This window comes from Arctopsyche grandis, chromosome 9 (assembly GCF_051622035.1).
Source record: "Arctopsyche grandis isolate Sample6627 chromosome 9, ASM5162203v2, whole genome shotgun sequence".
NCBI classification, from domain to species: Eukaryota; Metazoa; Arthropoda; class Insecta; order Trichoptera; family Hydropsychidae; genus Arctopsyche; species Arctopsyche grandis.
The window spans coordinates 17,383,290-17,407,068 of record NC_135363.1 but is presented as its reverse complement, the minus strand read 5'-3'; the positions used below and the strand labels follow the sequence as shown (position 1 = coordinate 17,407,068).

At 35.1% G+C, this 23,779-nt stretch overlaps 2 protein-coding genes across 3 annotated transcripts in view; both read left to right on the top strand.

The window, feature by feature from the left end:
- Positions 1–1,003: 1,003 nt before the first annotated feature.
- LOC143916909 (putative neuropeptide precursor protein) lies at positions 1,004–6,741 on the top strand. Its single transcript, XM_077438193.1, has 4 exons — positions 1,004–1,139; positions 1,467–1,643; positions 5,531–5,741; positions 6,094–6,741. Exons 1-4 carry the CDS (start codon positions 1,040–1,042, stop codon positions 6,638–6,640), a joined length of 1,035 nt encoding a protein of 344 aa, XP_077294319.1. The 5' UTR covers positions 1,004–1,039; the 3' UTR covers positions 6,641–6,741.
- A 3,822-nt stretch (positions 6,742–10,563) lies between these two features.
- Tak1 (TGF-beta activated kinase 1) overlaps positions 10,564–23,779 on the top strand; it is a 51,071-nt gene continuing 37,855 nt past the window's right edge. The window contains exons 1-8 of one of the 2 annotated variants that reach the window (XM_077438224.1): positions 10,564–10,805; positions 12,676–12,975; positions 13,052–13,231; positions 13,571–13,709; positions 13,831–13,931; positions 14,017–14,247; positions 14,893–15,075; positions 16,069–16,186. In XM_077438224.1, the coding sequence (XP_077294350.1) occupies positions 10,695–10,805; positions 12,676–12,975; positions 13,052–13,231; positions 13,571–13,709; positions 13,831–13,931; positions 14,017–14,247; positions 14,893–15,075; positions 16,069–16,186 (1,363 nt within the window). In that variant the 5' untranslated portion in view covers positions 10,564–10,694. Of the gene's footprint in view, positions 10,806–12,675; positions 12,976–13,051; positions 13,232–13,570; positions 13,710–13,830; positions 13,932–14,016; positions 14,605–14,892; positions 15,076–16,068; positions 16,187–23,779 lie in introns of both variants that reach the window. The other variant, XM_077438223.1, reaches the window with a different exon arrangement.

Below are 23,779 nucleotides of genomic sequence, written 5' to 3'. Positions count from 1 at the left end.
GGGAGACGTTAATTTTAATATTAATTCTGTATGTACATATAATATAATATCATACCTCGAATAATTTATTCATACATTTTGTATCCACCGAGAGGGTGTGTACATTTGATGTTAATACACTGTGATACGCAATTTATATATTCAAATAAAAATACATATGAATATCTTGTATGGTGTCTCCGTTTTCAAATCAATACCGAGTCATTTAAATATCAAACAGCTACACCTAAAAATATATATTCGAAAGTACATAAATTCGAATAGCTGAATGGTGTAAATTAAAAATTGGTAGTATATTATTGATGTATGTATATGTAAAGGTCTTAGTAATTAAAATTTCCGAATGAAAACGAATGATTTGGGTGAGTCCATGACATCATACTGAAACACATTCTAGTATATTCTAAATTTTTTTTATATAAAAAAATTTATCCATTTGAATTGAACATTAATCCGACACACAATGTATTATCTTTTAGATGTGTCAACTACAGTTGTTTATTAAACGCTCCTTGTGACGTACATTGTATTACTGAAAACCCAAAAAAATTTAAACCTACGCTAGTAAAAGTGTTCGACAAAAAAGCATAGCTTGCGTCAATGCAATGCAATGGTAAACACTAGTAAAATCAAACTATATAAAAATATATATAAAACAATACATATTTGAATTCTGCGTAAAGTAGCATGAGTTTGTATTGATTTGTCTTATTTTAATTTAAATTAATAAATGTGAATTAATTTAAAAATATATGAAAATGCGACGGTATTTTTCAGCAGTGAAAATCCTCCACGTGTGGAAAATTGCGCATGCGTTGTACGTATCGACAGTGAACTGGGCGTCTCCCTCTTGAAAGCAAGCCGTGTTTGCATTAGAAAGGGATGAAATAATGTTTTCCATGAAAGCCTTCACCAATACGCATGTACAGTTTTATGTGTGTGGGGTTCTATTTCTGGATATTGTTGCTTCCCCTGGAGCATCTGCAACCTGTAACGCAGACGGAACCACGACGTCAAAGGGGCGAGGTGCTCTGCTAAAATGAAGTTTCACCACATATTTTGGGTCATCTGCTCCACCCTTGCTCTTGTCAACGGAGCTCCAAAGCCTCCCGGAGAGAATGCTGCCCACGGTAACAAAGGTAAGCCATTGTATATACCCTAGGCACAAATTGATGGGTGCGTCACGGCAGATTCACCTGTTTTTATTTCAGTACTAAATGTCTAATAAAAATTGGCTTACTTCGTTACAAATAACACACTACTTATTGATATCTGTCGATCTTGTGTAAAACTACATTTATAAATGATTTCAAAATTTAACCTTGAAATTTTAATTGATCACACGTCTCAAATTTTATGTTCCAAAAATGTTTAAAATTTTAATACGCGTATATTATTCTATGGCAGTCTTCATTGTTGAAAAATATTGAGGTTTGAGACGGTTGTAAACGTGCGGCATCTTTTAGATATTGATGATCTGGATGACAGCCATGCTGATTCCCAAACTACCTTGGCACCTTCCGATCTCTCTGTAGATTTGCCTGAAAATTGGGACCAAGCTAAAGATGATTCCCAATCTTTGTTTTTGAACAAGAGCGATAAGAACGATTTAGAACCGTACCCAATGGCATTGAGTGATGACTGTGAGTAACTATTTTAATTATTTTATGTAAATGTATTTAAAATTGGTATTGTTAAGTTTATGTATTTTGATTTTTAAATGCTTTTTATTATTACTAAATTATGTTCACAACACATCTTATATCTATTTTAATAGCTACTGATATACTGATCATTCTCTATTTTACAATTTTATTTTATTTTTTTTAGTAATTATAGTATTAAATTATTCTAATGTTAATGTACAGCATAATAGGAAAAATAACTCAAAAATCTATTTAATTTTCTTATAAATGCTGATAATATGATTGTATATGTATGTATGTAGCTACATATACGTATTTTGCCTAATCATCTCTTAATTGATTCAAGGCTGAAACATTTGCGATATGTATACGAATTTCATTTCTAATATTATATTACTAAGTGCTGTTCATTGCTTTCGATATATTACGTATGGGTCTACGTGACGAGACAGAATGTTAAATTACAGCAAACGCAAATATCGGAAGGCAAAGATCGACAATCGAAAGATCTTAAGTCGAAAGATCAGAATGCTTTGCTTTTCCTCCCGTATTCTGCGCGCGCACATTAATACGGGAGGAAAAGTCTGTTCCTCTTGTTCCTGTTGTATCCTGCTCGCGCAAATTAAGTGAGTATGTACCGTTTACCATGCACCATTTTTTTTTGATCTTTCGACTTAAGATCTTTCGATTTTCGATCTTTGCCTTCCGATATTTGCGTTTGCTGTAATTTAACATTCTGTCTCGTCACGGAGACCGATTACGTATCACGTTGGCAAGAATTTTTTTAGCTTTCCGTCCGTAATAAAATTTAAAAAGAGAAAATAAGTACAAAGTTAACTTAAAAGCTTTTTAAAATGTACGGCGCTCCAACAGTTTCCATTTAACTCGAAATTTTTATATAATTACTTCAATTTTGACTGATATTTATATTTGAACATTAAAAACCATATAACCACCTTGAATGTCGCGATGATAATGACAGCTTGACAGCTTCATTTGTAAAGCTGTCAGATCCAGCTGATGAAATTAGACATTAAATTGTCGTTTACAATCGGGCCTGATTAACCATTTTATTTGTGATGGAATATCTTTCTGAATTGAACAAATCCAAAAAGGTATTTTGAGATTTCTTTTAATTTTTTTTTTAATTAATACATTAGAAAAGCAGCATAGCTATTCAATATTTCCAATAATGCCATTTCGGGTTGCCCTTGAGCAATATCTATGGTATTAAACGTTTATAAATTATAAATTTTGAAATCATATTCAAATAGTGGTGACATAGCAAGTTGAGTGGTTTTTCCAATTTGATGAGGAACCGTTTAAACAATGAAATCACATAAACTGGCCAACTCTGATAAGAAACGATCGATCAATCGTCGCAAATATCCAAGTCTGACCAGCAGCACTACAGATTATACTAGGGAAATAAATTCTTTTCAATAGAGGTCAACCCACGGAATCGATCCCGGCAACCTCTCGGTAGTTAGCGTTAACGCAACCTCCGAGCTATGCTGCTATGTAATATATAATGTAATATATAATATATATCAGTGGATTGCGGTGAAATTCTCTCTCTTTTTGCGGTATAGCCTTACTTAATGTGCACGGGCAGGATACAAGAGGAACAGCCTGTTCCTCTTGTATCCTGCTCGCGCACATTAAGTAAGGCTGTACGACAAAAAGAGAGGGAATTTTACCGCACGCCACTGATATACATATATACTACCCGCTCTTCATATGTATGAATCTTAAAAGAACAAGAATAAAGATTTCGATTTTTCGACTTTTGCGGTGACGGCCACCAATGTATGTACGGGTCTACCTCACGTGCCCGAATGTGAAACGCCCGAAAGCGCAAATATCGGAAGGCAAAGATCGAAAATCGAAAGATCTTAAGTCGAAAGATCAAAAAAAGAGGGTGCATGGTAAACGGTACATGCTCACTTAATTTGCGCGAGCAGGATACAACAGGAACAAAAGGAACAGGCTTTTACTCCCGTATTCTGCGCGCGCACATTAATACGGGAGGAAAAGCCTGTTCCTCTTGTTCCTGTTGTATCCTGCTCGCGCAAATTAAGTGAGTATGTACGTGAGTATGTACCGTTTACCATGCACCCTCTTTTTTTGATCTTTCGACTTAAGATCTTTCGATTTTCGATCTTTGCCTTCCGATATTTGCGTTTTCGGGCGTTTCACATTCGGGCCCGTGACGGTGACCGGTATGTACATATGTATGTACATATGGTGGAAAACACTGTTTTTCTTATGTATATATAACGTTTTCTGAAGATTTTACTGAATAATTAATAGTGGTTACATTCCATTAATTTAATGATTGGCAAACGGAGTAAAATACATTAAGTATGTGAAAGAAAATTCTCAAAATTTTGAACGGACGGATTTTTGCAACAGAGTCAGTTCTAGAACTTGTTCGTAGCACCTTGCTCGTCAATATATCGTGTATAAAATTTCATATTAATATTCAACGGCGACTAAAACGTGAGAAGGGTGAGTTAATATGTAAATTTTACGAGCTTCAGTTAAATAAAATTGCGTCACGAAGATCTTGGCAGTATGCATTCATTTCAGCATCGCGAAATGTTGATGTCGTTACGCCACGCTTAATGATATACATTAACTAACAGAAGCATGAACGAATTTATATTTTTACATGTTCGCAAATAAAAGAAAAAATCGAAAGGAATGTGCTCGGGTATTTTATTTTCACGCGTGAAAGTTGCGTAGAAGCACGCCGTCTCTCGCGTTCTGAAATCGCACACTTTTTTTTCTATTTCAACCACACAAATAATTTGTGAATGAAACTTGAGAAATATTACAACTTTTCAGTATAACTTTGCAACTTACACACATATGTATACACATATATACTACATAGGAATTATTTTCTCTACTATCGACTAGTGTTAAATTTACATTATACGAACATAATATAGCTACATCTACCTATATTTACATACATACATACATATGTATGTAAATATACAGACGTTGTTCATTCACAAATCCCTTTGATCCCTTGTCGCTATAAACCCTACAGATCTCTAAAATATCTTTTCAATTTCGAATTCCAATTGAGGTCACAAACAAGTTACGAATTGAGCCTAAATCGATCCTAATTCGGATCAGTGAACGAGATAACTTTCAAGTTAACATATAAATACACGTGTATGTACATCGTTATTTACACGCTTGCTAAGATTTCCTTTAACGACATTTCCCTATATATGTACTTATAAAATATTACGATATAACGAGCAAAGTTTGTGCCGTCGTTAGAGCAGAATTAATAGACAATTTCATCTTAGCACGAAATAAATTTACATCGCTAATGAGAATATCCACGTAGTATTGTATGTAGGACGAATATGCATATATATTAGTGCATATTTTAGAATTTGAAAAGTATATTAATCTTGCATATTTTCCTTTTAATAAAAAATCGTATTTTACCATGATGCCATTACCACTGAGCGACACATATGGTATTAAACTTGTACATATGTATGTATATATATACATTTGAAATTATATTCAAATAGTATTGACAAATAGGTAGAATGATTTCGCCAATTTGATGACGAACCGTTTCAACAATGAAATCAGATAAATTAGTAAACTCTGATAGGAAACGATCGACTTATAGTCACAAATATCTGAATTTGACCAGCAGCACTGCAGAAATACTCCGAATAAATTCTCTTCAATTGAAGTCAACCCAGCGGTCGAGCCTCTTACAAGGGAACCTCTTGGCATTAACGCAATCACCGAGCCTTATTGCTGGCTATTTGACGATATCTGTCAGTGTCAATATTTATTTTCCAGTTTTAACGCGTTATTATTGTGTATTCCTGTTTATATAGCTTATGATGGACAACCGATTACTGCAAGCGACGTCAAAGTGGATAATGGACCAAAACCGGGAACCATGGAGCATATTTTGATGAGAGCCGAGTACTATGGTGAACCACCTTCCATGGGACGACAACCAGCTAGAAAGAAAAGAGCTGATCAATCTACGTTCAGGAATGCACTTTCGTCAACCAATTCTCGTGTGAACAAAAGGGGTACAAGGTATGTGTATCGTATTCGATTTTAAAATTCGAGTTAATTATATTTGAAATTTAAATCGAAAATTTCGAAGATCGAATTTAAAACGTGAGAACAGGATATTATTTGGTTAAGATATATTGGTAGGAATTCTTCTATGGCGCAAGATAAATTATCTCATTTATTAGACTTCACAGCAAAGCCTACCCTTATCGCGAAAAGCGCGTGGGTTGCTTTCTGCTGAATAAATAACAAATTTAATCAAACGACGGAATTCAAAATAATATAGAGGCGGCTTTTACGAAGACATCTGAAATGAAAGATGAATATGATCAAATTTTAACGGATTTATCTTCAAATTTATAATAATTTTCAGATACTCGGCACTCACTAGAATGAAACGCGATACTGGTATGAGGTCGGAAGACATTCTGGCATTGTTATCATTGTGGGATGCTCAGCAAAGACACAACAAGGAGGCTAGCTCATCCTACTACAATCCAGCTTCATATTACAGTGAAATCAATCCTTACGAAGACGCCGTAGATACCTCAGACATAGACGACAAATGGATGGACGAGGCAGTAGTACCTACGAGTCAATATGCAAATTATTATGACAATTCCATGCCATCACATTATAGATACTCACAAAATTATCCCGAATACGTGTCAGAAGCTGAATCGAATTATCTTCAGCATTTGGATGCCATGCGTCGCAAAAGGCAATGGTCAGGTTTCGATAACAGAAATCGATATGCTAAGCGATTCATGGTAGCAAAGAAAAGGTCAGATAATAATCAATATATGTTCTCGCAAAAGTTCAAGCCACGCGAAGATTTGTATTCCCTTAACGAATTGTTGAAGGCAACACAGGGAGGAAGAGACCAAGGAATTCCTTTGGTTCGTCGCATGATTATGTAAACATTCCCATTCAATGTATGTTATATCCATATCGATGTGAAACATTTCATAAAATAATTTAATATATAAGTAATAAAAAAAAACGAAAATCTCTCGTATGCATGGCCATAATATAGTAATTATTGACATATCGGTGTATATTTTATTTCTATTAATATTGTAATATTCATATAAAACTTAATTCCATTTTTATTTTATATTTAATATTACATAGGTCATTATAAATGTATTTATTCCCTATTTCGTGTTTGTAATCATAAATTTAATGTATTTAATATTGTATTTAGAATATATTCGATTTATGGCGATTGATGATTCAATTGCATACATACAATAAATATTTTTTAATCTAGATTTCCCTTATGCACTCTCATAAATCGGTCTATTTTAGAATTTGATAATAATTAGCAAATTTTATCTCTTTTAAATAATGTATGTAAATTTAAACAAAATAAATAGAGATATTTTACTGTATTTGGCTTTTATTTTCAATGTATATGTATGTGTACATAGATATAATGTCCTGAAAAAAGACCACAGTGCAAAATAGACATTTAAAAATTTATAAAACATTTTCTTTCCACGTTGTCTTGCAAGTGATGTGTATGAGTGCAATACATTTTACATTATATACTTATACAAAAGGTAAGCGAATGACGTCAGTAATTTTCAAAAGATACATAGTGATTTTCCGAAGTTTTCCTGAACATCCAATCAGATTTAAATTTCTATCGGAGTAAGCTGTAAAAAAAAACAAAAGAGAAACGCAACTAAATGCACAATGTCTGCTCATTTTGAATTTCCAAAATCATAATATGTATTATATATATGTACATATGTACTACGGCATCATGCATGACCAACCAACATACATACATATTACATACATTTGTTTATCAAAGCATCATCGTGTATGGAAAACAAACATCACGATCAAAAATCATAGTTATTATTTTGGGTCACTTTCCTCATGTCTGAGTCGTGACTTTCCCGTCTTCTAACTTCCATAATGCTTCCCGTCATAGTCCTCCAGCTTTGTCGACACCTCGCGGCTCGCAGTGACTCGACTAGCGTTTTTCTGACCTGCTCACTTTATCTTGTTGGAGATCGTCCCCTTCCTCTGCTTCCCTCAACGTTTCTCAGTAAGACCACTTTTTCAGGCTGTCCGTGTCTCGCCTCGCGATGTGCTTAAACAACTGGAGGATACGCCATATTGAAGATATCCTATCATCAACCCTCAGCTCTTGCAGGTTGAAGATATCCTATCATCAACCCTCAGCTCTTGCAGGTTGGAGGCATTGGTTCTTCTCGCTTTCCAGGGGATTTTAAGCAACCACATCTCAAAAGTGTATGTATGTTCTCTGCCTTTCTCGAGCTCGTACCGTCCATGTACGAGCCCATATAAAAATACGGAGAAGACCAAAGCTCGGACCAGACACATTTTCGTAAACACGGTGAAGCCTCGGTCTTTCCAAATTTTGGTGAATTTCGACGTTGAGCCTTTTACCATGCCGATCCGTCTTTTAATATCTGTTACACCGTCCGTCATCCGATAACATTGATCTGAGATAAATGAACTCGTGCACATCTTCAAGACCAGATAGAGTATCCCACTACACGAGTTGACCTTGTCGATCCACTACCATAATCTTTGGTTTTGCTCTTTGCATCCTGAATACAAGTATTCTCCTTTCGTTTTACAGACGACGGAGTATATCCGCCATTTCCTCTTCGAAGTTGACGTCATCAGCGTATCTGAGATTGGATATGCTTTTACCCCTCATTTTTATCCCTCCCTCCCTCCCCAACAAGCGCCTTTCTCATGATGTAATCTCGATAAATATTGAACAAGTTGAAATTGTAAAAATAAACAAAAGAAAAACCGTTTTTTTTTCTTTTTGATATATGCCAGTGTCATGACTCATAGAACGCACCACGAGTGACGCGCGCTGCGCCTCAAAGCTGCCTTCTGTATAGGGCTGCCAGATTTATTGATATCCAAACCGGGACATTTTAATTGTATCCCCCCCACTCCACCCCCCAGGCACAGATATTACAAGAATGATAAAAAACATTGTAAAAAGCGTAAACTTAATTACATTTAAGATCCTTCCTTTTATAAACTATTATTTCCTTTCCATTTTTCCAGTTTATTTAATTATTTTAATATTAAATGAAATTAATTACATATTGCCAAAGAAAATTGAAATTAAGATTCGTGCATTTTTTTGCAGTTTCATAATTGCGGGGGGTCGGTATTTCTGAACAATGACAGTTTATCTAAAACTGGGATTTTTAGCTGTCTCGAAAGGTCCCTTCGGGACGGGAGGCTTAAAGCCGAGACAAACCCAGAATACCGGGATGCCTGGCAGCCCTACTTTTGTACCAACTCTGATGTGCTGCTCTGCAGCCCACTGTCACCTAGTGTGGTCAGACCTTAAATCGATACTAGCTAAACTGTGTTGATATGTACACATTCAAACACATTATACAATGTAGGTATACGGATAGTATCCATCAGATATCAATAACAAACTGCAATCAAATGTATGTTTACTTGCAACAACAAATTCAGATAAACCGAATTTGCTAAATATGGGAGGAGGAAGGTTGATTTTATTAAATCCGTCACAAAAATTAGTAATAAGCAGGGCTTTCTTCCCATGTAATCCGGTGGAACGGCATTTCGGCACCTTTTTGTCTCAGCATTTTTTTATGTTTCAAACGAACATTCTGTATAATATAATTTGAATATAATCTTTTCCATTAAAAAACTTGACAAGAAGTGAGTTCCGGTACCTTTTTTTTCAAAAAAAAACCTTGGTATGAGTAAGGCAAACCCAAATAAAAAACGGACGGTCTGAATTTAATAACCATCCCCAGATCTTGCTGTATTTGTAACCATCGAGAATTTCGGCCGGCATCTGAGCCCACGACCTCTATAATGCTGAAATAGTGAGTTACGCTGTAGCATTTAAAATTTCCAAAGAACATATATATGTATGTATGGGTTCGGTGATTACTGATCACAAAGTCACTAAAATCTCGATAACGGAACATCTGGCAGCCGAAAAGTCCATCATACTAACTGTAGAGTTCATACAAATGATAGTACAGTGTAATCGCAGCGAAGAAGGCTAGTTGCTTGTCTTCGATGAAAGGTCTGACTGAACTGCTGTTGAATCCATTCTGGGGGTTTATATATTGCAGTCGAAAACACGACCGTGTGAAAATGTTATTGCCTGAAGGTCGAGTTGTGGCTGCATCTTGGGTTCGCTCATGGTCCCTGGTCAAGTTCCCAGGAATTCAGAAGGGTGAATTACATCGGTGTGATGGGGTAAACATCTGAAAGTACTTAATTGAGGCTTTAGTTCGATGGGGGGAATATATGGATTCCTCGAACTGGGCACATTCTCGGGCTCCAGATGAATTGACGCATGTCCAAAGGGTCTTTACAGCTATTTTTTGGGTCAACTTTCGTGTGGCTGCATTTTATGTTTGCTCACGGGTTCCGGATGGTTTCACGCATTTACCGTTTCTTTCCGGGAAGGGTCGTGTGTTAGGGCCGGGCCGCACCGTGCAACTTTGTCGGCCGACTAGTTGCGCGACATGAAAAAATGTATGGAAATGTGTCCCATCTACCTGCATGCATTGGTCTGGTCGCCCTCAACCAAGTCGCTCGAAAGTCGCACGGTGCGGCCCGGCACTAACTGGGTGTGTAACTGTAAAATTGGAGAGAAAATGTATCTCTACAATTGCTGTACTACATTCCTACATAACGATAACTATCATACTAACGAGAACTTTAGTGCCATATGTTGCGTATTCACGATTTTAATGGCAAACATTGTCTTTGTGACAACCGCAATGTGACTAATAATTCAATTACCGTATGTAGTACAGCGTCGTGTATGGTCGACAGAATCAAAGCTGCATCGTGTATGGGCGGAAACGGTCGCGTTGTGTTGTGTGTGTTGGTATTTAGTGCGCTAGTACAGGTGCGGCTATATTTGAGCGGGGTGGCCGGCGGGCGGCGTGACGATGCGCAGCGCCCATGGCGGCGCGTGAGCCCCCCGCAACCGCACCCGCACCCACCCCCCCGACACCCGCGCCCCCCGCGCCCTCCATCGACCAGATCGACTTCGCGGAGATCCGCTACATCAGAGTACGTCCGCCCCCGCACTCTCCCGCACGCACACACACGCACACACCGCCGCACCACCACCACCCCCACCCCCACTCCCACTCCCACCCCACAACTGCACCCCGGTCATGCCCCGCTAACGAGCCCTTTCGGCCTGCTCCGCCACCAGCTCCGTTTGACGTTTCACCGGAAGTGGCTCTAGCCCTTCCATGCTGTCACACTGACGTACCGATTCATGCTCTCCAATATGATTTCCCACTTTCAGGATACGTCGTCGTCGTGTTCTTCGTGTCGGTTCGTTTCAGGTCCGTTTTCGCGTGTGGCCGTAATCAAAATATCGGAGTCATAACATAACCTCATTTTGCGTTGACAGCTGTGATTTATATGCGCTATTATGTCAATCCCGTCTGACTTTGTATTGTGGCTTCGGTGTGTCTTATAAGAAACTTATAAGAACAAGTATGCACACTAGGTTCGTTTGAATCAAAGTTCAATTTATATATTGGAAAAACAATAGAATATTGTCACTTTAATTCATCGTCATTTTTTGTGCAATTACCGACTGAATGTATTTAAACTTTTTTTTTAAATATTCCCCAAAATATATTATTCATAAATATCCCTTCAGTTTTGAGTGAGACACTGTTTTTAAAAGCTCAACAAATTTCTGTGTTATGTTTTACATATAATTAAAACATATATGAAAATGGAAACTTATTTTTTATCTACATATTAAAGCAGCATTTTTTTGTCGCTTCCTCGTGTAAAACCCTTAAAATCCTGACAAATATCGCATATCTGCCTCGTTTTTAAATTCAATATTATGCTTCATTTGTTGAAACAAAGTTCAAAAAGTACCTCTGTAAATCCCTTCATTTATCCATACCTTTGATCAAACTTAACATCACTATGTGAATGCACAGAAATGGAAAATTAATTCAAATTTTTTAAATAAATCCCTCATTGTTGCATTAATTTGTGCAATTCTGTTTAAATGTATTTTCCATCACACAATGACAGTATCAAAGCTTTAAGTTTCCTCTTGAACGGTAGCTTTTGAATCATTGATCAACCAACGTTTATTGTAACAGTTCTTTTTTAAGAATATCTGGAAGTAAAAATGAAATCAGTATTAACTCATCATGGACCACCCAAATGTTCTGAAAACTCTTTGATAGCGTATATTTCGTAAATTAATAGATTTTTGAATTAAACATAACTCCTAAATTTTCTATTAATTAAATTGGAATACAGTCTTTGAGTGTATGAATTTTCAGATTAAAATTTCTCAAACAGGTCATTGCTGTATTCAATTTTGTATTCAATTTTAAAATAATAAACGATATCTATCTTAAAGATCATTGTGTTATTTATTTGAATTAAAGATTCAATTTGAGAAATGTGTACGGTAAGCGAGAAAAAACGATTCAATTTCAATATACGGAGATTTGAAATCTTTTCTGAATATTATTATTTTGGAATATTGTCTACCAATTCCTTGGAAAAAAGTCAGGATTAAAACCATAGTAATATATATTTTTTATCGATATTTTGGATAAATATATGCTGATATATCTATAAATGGCAGTTTGAAATTACGTATTTTAAATAATAATTCTTTTTATTAACTCAGTTTTTATCTACATAATTGGAATGAAAGTTAAATGAAGATTCATTTCATTTTAACTTGTTGAATTGTCAATAAAGTACATACACTCATAATATGGACGATGAATACAAAACTGAATTTGTGAATTTAATTCAATTGATATTCTTTATCATACTAATTTACATATCATCAAGTATTCACCAGAAACGATAGTTAATATATTCTTTTGTTTGAATGTGGTCACTTTATTTTACTTTTAATCACTCATTATTTAATTTTCAGGTTGTTGGAAAAGGCACGTTCGGTGTTGTGTGGAAAGCACTTTGGAGAGGTACCTATGTAGCCGTGAAAAATATTGAATCGGAAGCCGAACGCAAAGCTTTCAACGTAGAAGCTAGACAATTGTCGAGAGTATCACATCCTAACATAGTAAAGCTATATGGCGTGTGTACTAAAGATGCCAATTTTTGTCTTGTTATGGAATTCGCTGAGGGCGGCTCGCTTTACAATGCCCTCCACTGTTCTCCTAAGCCCACTTACCAAGCGGCCCATGCGATGAGTTGGGCTAGACAGTGTGCTGAGGTATATCTTTTAAATTGATATCATATTCGATGAACGTTTATTTCCGATTTGTTACACCTGTTCTATTTAATTTCAGGGTGTTGCTTATTTACATGCAATGCGACCAAAGCCACTGATTCATAGAGATCTTAAACCACCGAATTTGTTATTAGAGAAAGGTGGTCTCCGGTTAAAGATATGTGACTTTGGTACGGCTGCTGATAAACAAACTCAAATGACTAATAATAAAGGAAGTGCTGCGTGGATGGCCCCTGAAGTATGTGTTCTTTTATCTACATATGAGCTGTTGTAATTGAAAGTGGCACAAGTCCACTTTTCTTCATTTCGAGAGATATCTCGCAAAACATTAAATATAATGTTTTTTCGTTTAACAATATTTAAAAATACTGTTGGCGTGTGTTACGTTTATTCTGCTTTTCTGGGATTCTGAACATATCGAATTAAAAGAAGTGATAACAATTTTTTAATTAAGTCAAACAAATAGTGTTTTTGGAACTGTAAATTGAACTTCCGCCACTTTCAAATATAACGCCTCATATATTCAAAAGAATTTATGTATATTATGAATGAAAAACTGATCTCATCTAAATTGTAGGTTTTTGAAACTTCATCTTATACGGAAAAGTGTGATGTTTTTTCATGGGGTATAATATTATGGGAAGTTCTATCAAGACGGAAACCATTTGATGAAGCAGATTGGTCAACATATCGAATTATGTGGGCAGTTCATACAGGTATTAAAAATATCCTTCAAAAAATGTAAATATGTTATCAATGTAAAATTTTTCAATAGATCCGAAAGTCTATTGTTCATTAAGTGCCATGTATGCAAGTTTAATTTTTCTTAAAATTTAGGACATCGTCCTCCTCTACTGGAAAATTGTCCTCCTCCAATAGAACGACTGATGACCCAATGTTGGCTAAAAGAACCTTCTGAGAGACCAAGTATGCATGAGGTCAATTGCTTAGTAATTTTATATTTTGAATCGATTTACATTGAAACTTATCACGATTGCTACATCTAAAAAAATATTCCGATAGGTAGTGGATATCATGACTGAGCTGTGTAAATATTTTCCTGGAGCCGATCTACCCATCACCTACGATAGCAGTTATTCGGAAGTTATGAGCGAAGAGAATGACCACGGCGAAGATACTTTGGATTATGAATTTAACTCTTTCGAAGACTCGAGACAATTTTCAACTATGGACACCCAGAATAGTACACAGTCCGACGTGAATCCAGTTTCTTCGATTGCTAGAAGAACTAATGTACGATCTCAACTTAGGCCGCACAGTTTTGTTGGAACTCAAATAAATAAATTGCAAAATAGCATATCGCCAAATACCCAGTCAAGACCAATGAGTATAATGACATTACCTCATCAAAAAGCTCCTAACATTGCAATAAATTCTAGTCGAATTGGCCAGGTGCAAATTCCTGCACAATTTAAAAACAGTCAATGCCAATCTCCACAACAATCTAGTCCTTTAGCCGGCACGCCACCAAACAGTTCAAAGAGTTTCAATAAAACTCCGTTTAGATTATTCAATAATTCCCAAAATGTGCAAAGAAAGTCACCATCAGATCTGGAGGATGGTGTTAAACAAGTTCAACAACTTCAAAACGTACCTAATTTTTTATCTATAAATCGATCTCCATTAAATCAAAATAGATCCGGTGGAAGTACTCCACAGAATAATGTACACGATCCTAGGTTTTTAAACAGAAGTCCAAATTACTTTAGCGACAGCAATTCACCGAGACGGTCTCCAATGATGAATTATAATGTTGGGAATATGAACCCTAGACATGCTGATATAGAAACCTATTGGGATCAAGATAATGAAAGTAGTAGTAAATCGTCAAAGAGAAATACTCTCTCACCTAACTTTAACAATTGCTTTAATCCTCAGAATCAAGACAATTGGAATAATAATCAGAATGATCAAAATCAAAGTGGCAAGATTTCGTTGAACGAAAGTGGTGTGTACAGTCAAGAATTTTCAAACGGTAATATTCACAATTCACTGCGGGGTGGCTTACTAGCCGTACCCAATTCTCAAATGGAAATACCGCTACAAATAGACGTCGATCCTGTAAGTATCAATATAATCTTGTATATTTTTCCTCCATCAAATCAAACAAATAATTTTGAAAGCTTCCTTCATTCTATAGGCTCATTTGTTTAATGTCACTTCATTTAAATTAATCTTTATTGAATTGGAAGCATTATTATCATATATTTGAAATTACACTTCATAAGTCAATTTATTGCCAATTACGAAACAATTAATGTTTTATATCATTTGACCCCTGAATTTTTTCTATGTACATTTTTGTGTTAATATTATGGCTGCATGCTTTTGCTAATGAGTGTTGCAATTTTTTTAGATTTAGTAATTTAATCTAGAAGGAATTCGTGTTCACACGTATGCATTATTGAAATTTGATTTAATTAAAATAAATATCCAACATTGAGATTTTGAAATCTAATTCTTTTCGTTATTCTTAATTGATGTATGCATTTGAAATTCAATCACAATTTAAAATTTACTTTTGTAAATTGAACATGTGCTAATCTAATTTTGAATTATGATTGAAGAAATCTGAATTTTATTTTACTAATTTAATCATTTTTGTATTTCATAGATTAAATATTTTTAACAGTAATCTTAATGTATGTACCTTTTCAGCATCTTGGTAAGCACATTTTTAATTTTCTAACATTTTAACAGTAGTACCTGATATTAATATTTACATAAATACTTTGACAAAAAAAAACTTATATAACAATTTTTTAATATGATTTTTTTTTTTGCTATTTTGACTATAAGAATTTTTTAACATTTCCTATTGAATTGAAAGATTTTAGACTGATTGATTAAAAAAATGATTTTAACATCAACCTGTAGATAGTAAATAAACTTGAGTGTTAAATTATTTCCTGAATGTATTTTAAAATTTTTTAATAATACATACATTTGTACATGCTTAGATTTGACAGTTTTAAATATTAAATAATTAAATATTAGTATTTTATTCATTATAATCCATTTATGCACAGTATTAACCGTCAATATTGTCGACAGAATGCTTGGGAATTGAATACTGGTATTGTTGACGACGATGAAGATATGGAAATTGTAGGAGATCGTCTGGAATTGAGAAATATGGCTGGCTTCGATAAACTAGTAAAACCCATCAAAGGTGAGTGACTAACCTGATTTAAATAATAGTAGGTACTGCAATTCCTCAATTTCCTGAAAAAATATCTATTGATCGGAATTTAAAATTTTGAATGAAACTGACATATTGTTTAAATACACATAAAAATTCATTCTATCAATTGATTCAATCTCTCAATTATGAATTACTTTTATGAACAGCGATTTTATGAAATTTAAGGGATTAGTAGAATTCCTACGGGAAGCTAAGCAGAATTTTCGCTAAATAATACATAGATGTCAGTGTAAATATTTTGTTTCCCTAGAAATTTATTGTTGCCTTATTACATATATGAACCTTGCTTTTTAAAGGTTTTTTTTTATATAAATATTCAATAATCTTTGACTTTACTAAAAATCGAGCCCTTTGCTGCTCGATTTTTAGTAAAGTCTATTATTGTTGTTTTATTTTAGGTTCATATAAACGGCACAAGTCAGCGGTCTTGTGTGTTAAACTTGAAATTTGTATAAAGTTAAATGTGGACGAACTTATTCATAGCTACTATCTTTTTTTTATACAATATAATAATAATTTCAATACTCAACACTTGGTTTATTTTGGTTCAGTCTGCCAAGGGTAAGCCGTTGAAATAATTTTTAGTTCCGTTGGCGAGTTACGCACGCACATACACACGCGCACACATATTTGCCCGAGATAAATGCATTTGTCGAAATTGCATTTCTCGGAAATGCACTAGCTACTCGAGCGTGTCGCCTTGTCATCATTTGTCGCAGTCACCACCTATCGCATCTGATCGCCGACTTTCAATATTTTAAGCGCACCTCGCCGAGAGACGCCCATTAATTTCACATGCATTTGAACTTATGATTCACAATTTAATAATATCGATGAAAGGTAAACTTATATAGATAAACAAATTTTCAGTACACGGTCGTAGTAATTGGAAGAGTGCTCAAAATACGCTGCAAGAGCCCATTGGCCGCTAACGTGTAACATTCAATATATTTATGTACATACATATTATTTTAACCATCCGGATTTCTTTGTACAATTTAATGCAAAATTTACCAATTTCTAATTTGCTTTTATATGAGAAAGTAAGCGTTTATGAATTTGTTCTCTATGTCAATCTACAATTTTTAATTAGAATTTTAATTATGGTACTTAGACCATAGTCGATTTTTGCAAAGGGTCAAAGCCTCCCATACAAGAACGATTGAAAAATACCAAACAATTTGTTTTTCTACATACTATGAAAATGCAATTTTTCAATTTGGTATACCATCTCATAGTATTCTAACTTGGACTGTATGTATGTACATAGTAAAATTTTCTGAAAAAGTTGGTTTAAGTTGGTTAAGCCACTATTAACTTAGAGAGGTTGTGGGTTCAAATCCCGGCCGGTAACACAGATCTGGATGGTTATTAACTCCAGATCGACCGTCTCCCGTTAGAATTTGCCAATTTATCTAACTTAATGTTAGATCCAATCAAAATTGCTATCCGTCCCCCCCCTCCCTCAGTTTCTCACAAATTCGTTGAGAATATAGAATTTTTCGGTTGTAAAATGTATGCTTACCCCATATTTTTTTTGTAGAATGTGTTTGACCATTGATGTTGTTATTTGTAATCTGTTTGAAATTGTTTAAGTACCTTTGTACAATGTTCGACCATAGGTGTCGCCTTGGGGCAACCTGTCATGGCACCTATGGTAAAATATCCACTATTGCATTTAGAAAAACGCTAGATATTTTGCTACACTTATGACTTATATGTTTATGGTAGCGAAAGGAATGAAATGACGGTGTAGTTCAATGTACGACTATTTAATATGGCGGTCGGGAGGGAAATTAAGTGAGAAGCCACTAACATGGTCAAACCGGTCTTAACTCACAGGATGGCGACCCAAACTAGACCATGTCGTAGAGGGCCACGGTCATCCATCACTCAATAGTAGCATAGCTCTGTGGTTAGCGTATGATGATAACAACTGAGGGGTCACTGGTTCGATTCCCGATCCAGTGATGCTGGCCAGACCTTAGATATATACGACTCCGGGTTGATTATTTCTTAACAGATTTTACCAATTTATCTGTTTTCATTATTAAAATGGTTCCTCGCCAAATTGCCCCCTACCCTCTGTCACCTCTATACATAGTACATACATATGTACAACTTTGGCCATAGGTGTCGCCTTAGAGAAACCTGTAATGGCACCATGGTAAATATAAAAAATAAATCAAAATACATTATTAGTAGGATGCCAAATTACTCGACTTTTTATTTAATACTCGGATAGTACGAATACCTACATTCATATTTCGGCAAGGTGGGATACAAGAAATTTTCCAGACTAGCTTTCAACACAAACAATAAATCCTTTCTAAAAGTAATAAGAAAGTCGAGTAATTAGCCATTCCTAATTGTTGGGTACTTAAGAGAAAACACGTGGATCATGAAAGACTATCGGATCGGCGTCAGTTCTGGAACTTGGTGCTACTCTGACGTGCGTCCTATTGGCTGACGATGACGCGTCTTTCGCGAACTTTTTTGCTGACTCTTATAACGTATAGCGATTATTTATACATTTTTTTGGCAATCTCGTAAAGTCGAGGCCCCATGTCTGCGCCACCTGTAATGTGTGACGATTGTGTCAACCGAAATAACGTCCAGGTCGGTCGGTTCATAAACAAAAAAATTCCAATGTGACCAACACGCGACTCTTCCGCACAGTGATATTTTCATAATCTACAATCCTGCTTTAACTAACCCGAACCACATAGAGGCAACGAAATATTTGTGTTTCGACATATGTACATATCTTTCAAATTCAAAAGGTTCCTGTGAATAAGTACTCCACATGCTCACGCTGAACCAGTACTTGATATGTGCTGTCTAGTTTGCTCTTGGCACTTGTTGTGTGTACGAAACTTTACTAAACCTCAATACGCCCTCGATTATAATTATATCCGTCTAAAAAAAAAAGACGCTTTCGTACTCGTGTGACATAATATCGCGAGCGAATTTTCTCATTTTCCCCCACGAGAGCGTGATACATAATGGTCGGGAAAAATTTACTATCACTTAATTCGTTGTTTATATTGAAAGCGACGCGAGCTTGAAATGTGTGTTTAGTGTGCGATGTTTGACGTTGAATTAGCGCGATGCGTCTGTTCTTAATGTTAACCCTTTTAGCGCGAGAGTATACTCGAGATACGTGCTATTTGGTAAAAAGGCGTCAATTAGGTAATAAATCGTCGACGGATATGTATTATTAAATTTTATTTATATTGAATTGCCATTGCTTTGGCCGATCGCCACGCAGAACACCGATCGGTGACGAAGAAAGCTCCTCATTGACATTGAACTGTAAATCAAAGCGTTTATTTATTTTACTGGATTTCAAAGATCGCGATGACCGAAATCGCCAGCCGTTTCATCTGGCGCCCGACTATCGTTCAATGACGAAGATGACGTACAACTATTTACTTCATCGGTGACACTGTAGATGTAAGGTTTTAACAATGTTCAAGCGTTATAGTTAAACTAGCAACGTATGTAGTTCAGTAGTTCGCGTATAATACCAACGACTGAGGGGTCACGGGTTCGAGCCCTGGCCCAGCGGTGCTGCCAGCCAGACTTTGGATATATGTGACTTTAGGTCGATCCTTTCCTATCAGAGTTTGCCAATTTCATTTTCGAAACAGTTCCTCACCAAATTGACCACCTACCCTCTACCTGTCACCATTATTTAAACAATCTCAAATTTATGTGTAATAATGTTACAAATTTATATGTAATGTCTGATAGCATTTCATTACATGATAAAATAGTAGAAGTAGTCAGTATTTATTTATATTCGGGGCAAATAATAGACATCTTAGATCAGTGTTTTGCCACTTATGACGTATTAATCTTAAATTTGGACATTGAACGCCAAGCTATCACAGAAATTCCAATGCATGTATGTTCGGCATAACAAGAAAAAATAGGAAGCGGAATACGTGGGTGAGAAATATAGTGGATATAGTGGAGAAAGTGAAGAGATAGAAATGGTAATGGATGGGTCATGTAGTCAGAAGAATGGATGAAATGTGGACAAAATAAGTGCTAAAATGGTTCCCGAGAAGGTAACAGGAAGATGGTTAGACGAAAATAGAAAAAAAGGGGGGTGAGATGTATGTGAGGTAGGTAAAACAGAAACGAGTGGAAGCGTGTTAGAGAGGCCTTCATCCAGCAGTGAATGGTGAATTGCTGTAAATGTAGTACTAAGTATGTATAAATTTTACCATACATGTCATTTTGGGGCAGTCTATAATGGCACCATGATAAATATAAATTTTTATTTAAAAAAAAATTCTAGCTTCGTTGACAGCATTTAGAAAATTGTAGCATCTCTAGATGGTACTTTTAACTTCGGTCGTTTGCAAAAGTACGCTACTTTACATGTACGAATATTTCCATGCTAACCAAAGTTAGATCAAATCAAGGAAAACAATTGTACATATTTAATTCGGTAAATTGTACCATTTTATTTTATTAGAAAATAGCCGCATTTAAAGTGATTCGGTTTGTGACCGCCACTGTACTCACGAAGATTTATGAATGTTCTTATTTTGCTGTCATAGCTCATGATATAATTGATTATATACACTCATTAATTTCAATGATCTAATGTTAGTTTTTTTTTAATATGTATTATATAATTGAATACATATGTATATATTTGGAAGACTCGGTTAAGATGTGTTGTGCATTATCATTAGTGTTTCATTGTATTAGAGTATGTGTATGCAGTGGCGCTTCACGATCGTTAATTTATTCTGATTTTCTTCTCATGCCAAAAGCAATGACTGTCACTTGACGGCGATGAAACTTTAACAAGATCTATGTGTGTATGTAGAGTTTGCTCTAGAAAATGTGACCTCGGTTCAGGTCACCGTGATCTTCAATAATATGTAATTACAGTTCAATTTTTCTCCATGCTGCATTTATTGTTTGAAAAATTATAACGCAATAACTTCAGATGAGTAATCACATAATACGTTTATAGGCACGACTTGGGACAAGGTCGAAAAATGAATAATTCGTCCTTTAACACCCTCGCAATTGATCATATGGATTGTGTCGTGTTTGCAATGAATCGTATCAAAAAATCCTTGGAAATTTCCTTGGCTAGTTATTATCGTAATTGTATACCTGTAGCAGTCTAAGTCTTGCCCTTTGAACCCTAGCCAAAGACATTTCCTTTGATATGCCAAACGTGTGTAATATATTGGCTAAACATATGTATATACGTACACCTTTTTAGTATAGACTCTTGGAGACTTACCAATAAGAATAAAGTTCGATGGTAGTTTCATTAAAACAAGAGACAAGGGAAGCAAAGCAAACAGCATTTTTATTAAGGATCCTGACTAACCAGATGCAGGATAAATAGATACATGTGTAGTTTTTGTTTTACATATTTTCCGATTTATAATATCACAAGTATTATATGTATGTAGTTTGATGATGGATATATCCAAGTTCGTCGTGATGATAGAAACACGTATTTTTCGATTAGATGTGAACTCACAGCGTAGTAACGCTTTTGTGTGGAAATTACGGTAAGATATTTCACTTGTTGGTATATCAAGTAGTCTGTCGTTTCTATCCTCTCTGCCTTTTCAAATTATTAATAATTAAGAAAACTATTCAGGAATTATTATCTTCTTCAAATATGTAATCAACATCTTCGTAAACTGACTTTAAACTGCGTACCTGATATGTATTTTCATATGTATGTCTTCAAATGAACACTACATATGTACATATGTAGACAGTATGCTTGATACTGGTCTCCATGACGAGACAGAATGTTAAATTACAGAAAACGCAAATATCGGAAGGCAAATCGAAAGATCAAAAAAAAAAATGGTGCATGGTAAACGGTACGTACTCACGTACATATTCACTTAATTTGCGCGAGCAGGATACAACAGGAACAAGAGGAACAGGCTTTTCCTCCCGTATTAATGTGCGCGCGCAGAATACGGGAGGAAAAGCATGTTCCTCTTGTTCCTGTTGTATCCTGCTCGCGCAAGTTAAGTGAGTTTTTATCTTTCGACTTAAGATCTTTCGATTTTCGATCTTTGCCTTCCGATATTTTTGTTTTCTGTAATTTAACATTCTGTCTCGTCACGTAGACCCGCTTGATACACAGCTCTTCATAAACTGCATCCATGAAATTCTTAAAAGATTATTTGTTCATCAGGAATATTTTTTACTATTAACCAGGAACTGTGTTAAAAGGTCGTTAAAAAACACTCGGACATTTTTTCATAATACATGTATTTATATTGTACAGAGTGCTGCATGACTAGTGAGCTAATGTAAATCTCTAACTTTTACTAACTATCTTTGTCAATATTCTTCTCCAGTGAAAGTATGTATATTATTGAAAAAAGCCTTGTTAACAATGATTTTGCTAGGATAGATTGCGTTGCTATCAATTTTTGTATGGACCAATCAAAGCAAATAAAATTGGTGAACTCTGACAATAAGTGGTAGATCTATTTACATATCTACTAATCAGGCCCGGCCCAAGGGTATAAAGCGCCCCTAGGCAGATTGGTTACAGCCCCCCCCCCTTAAATTTTTAAATAATAAATTTCATGAAAGTTCTTAAAATTTTATGTTGAAGAAAAATTAAAAAAATAAATTAAAATTCAAAAGACAAAAAGAAAAAAAAAAAAAAAAAATTAAAATTCAATATCTGTGCAACAACCCATTGATATGCTATCATTGCTAGAAACAATTCGTTTATTTTCTATCATATCATATAGCCTGAATTCGATCATTGGCCGTAGAGAGCTTCTCTGCAACCTACACACATACATATGTACAGTGGCGGACTGGGACTGAAATCAGTGCATGCCAGGAGTCAAAGGGGGCCCCACCCAGGGTTAAAAAAATTTGTCCCCCCCCCCATATAACAAAATTTTCTTCTTTCCATCACGCTAAAAATCAAGGGCAAAAAATAAATAAAATTTTCAAAAATGGGAATAAACAAATTTAGGTACAAGAAAAATGGCAAAAGCAAAATAGATCCATAAATTACATTGTATATTTCGTTTTAATCCTTGTCCTAGGTAAATAGAATGCATCATAAAAAAATGCGGCATAAAAGCAGCTTTTACTTTCGGTAGAAAACAATCAGGGACGTCATTTCAGCTTTTTCTTGGGGGGGGGGGGCAGGCGAAGATTGGTCAAATTGAATTTTTTTTCAAAAAATCTTTTTTATATCGGAATAAAAATGGAAAATATACAATATGAAAAAAATAAGCTTATTTTTGAAAAAGTATATATAAAAGTATCTTATGTAAAAAGCCAAAAAAGCGCCGCAGGCGAAAATTTTTTTCCAAAAATCTTCACATGGTCGCAAAATGGTTAACAAAAGTCGACCATCAAAATGTATCACTATATCAAAAAATATACAAACTTTCGGAAAAATAAACGATACACATCTGTTTTTGAGACAAAATAAAGTAAAGGCGACCTTTCTAACGATTCCCTCAATGGGATGAACAATTTCTAAGAATGTTACCCAAGGCATACCACTTAAAAACCAAA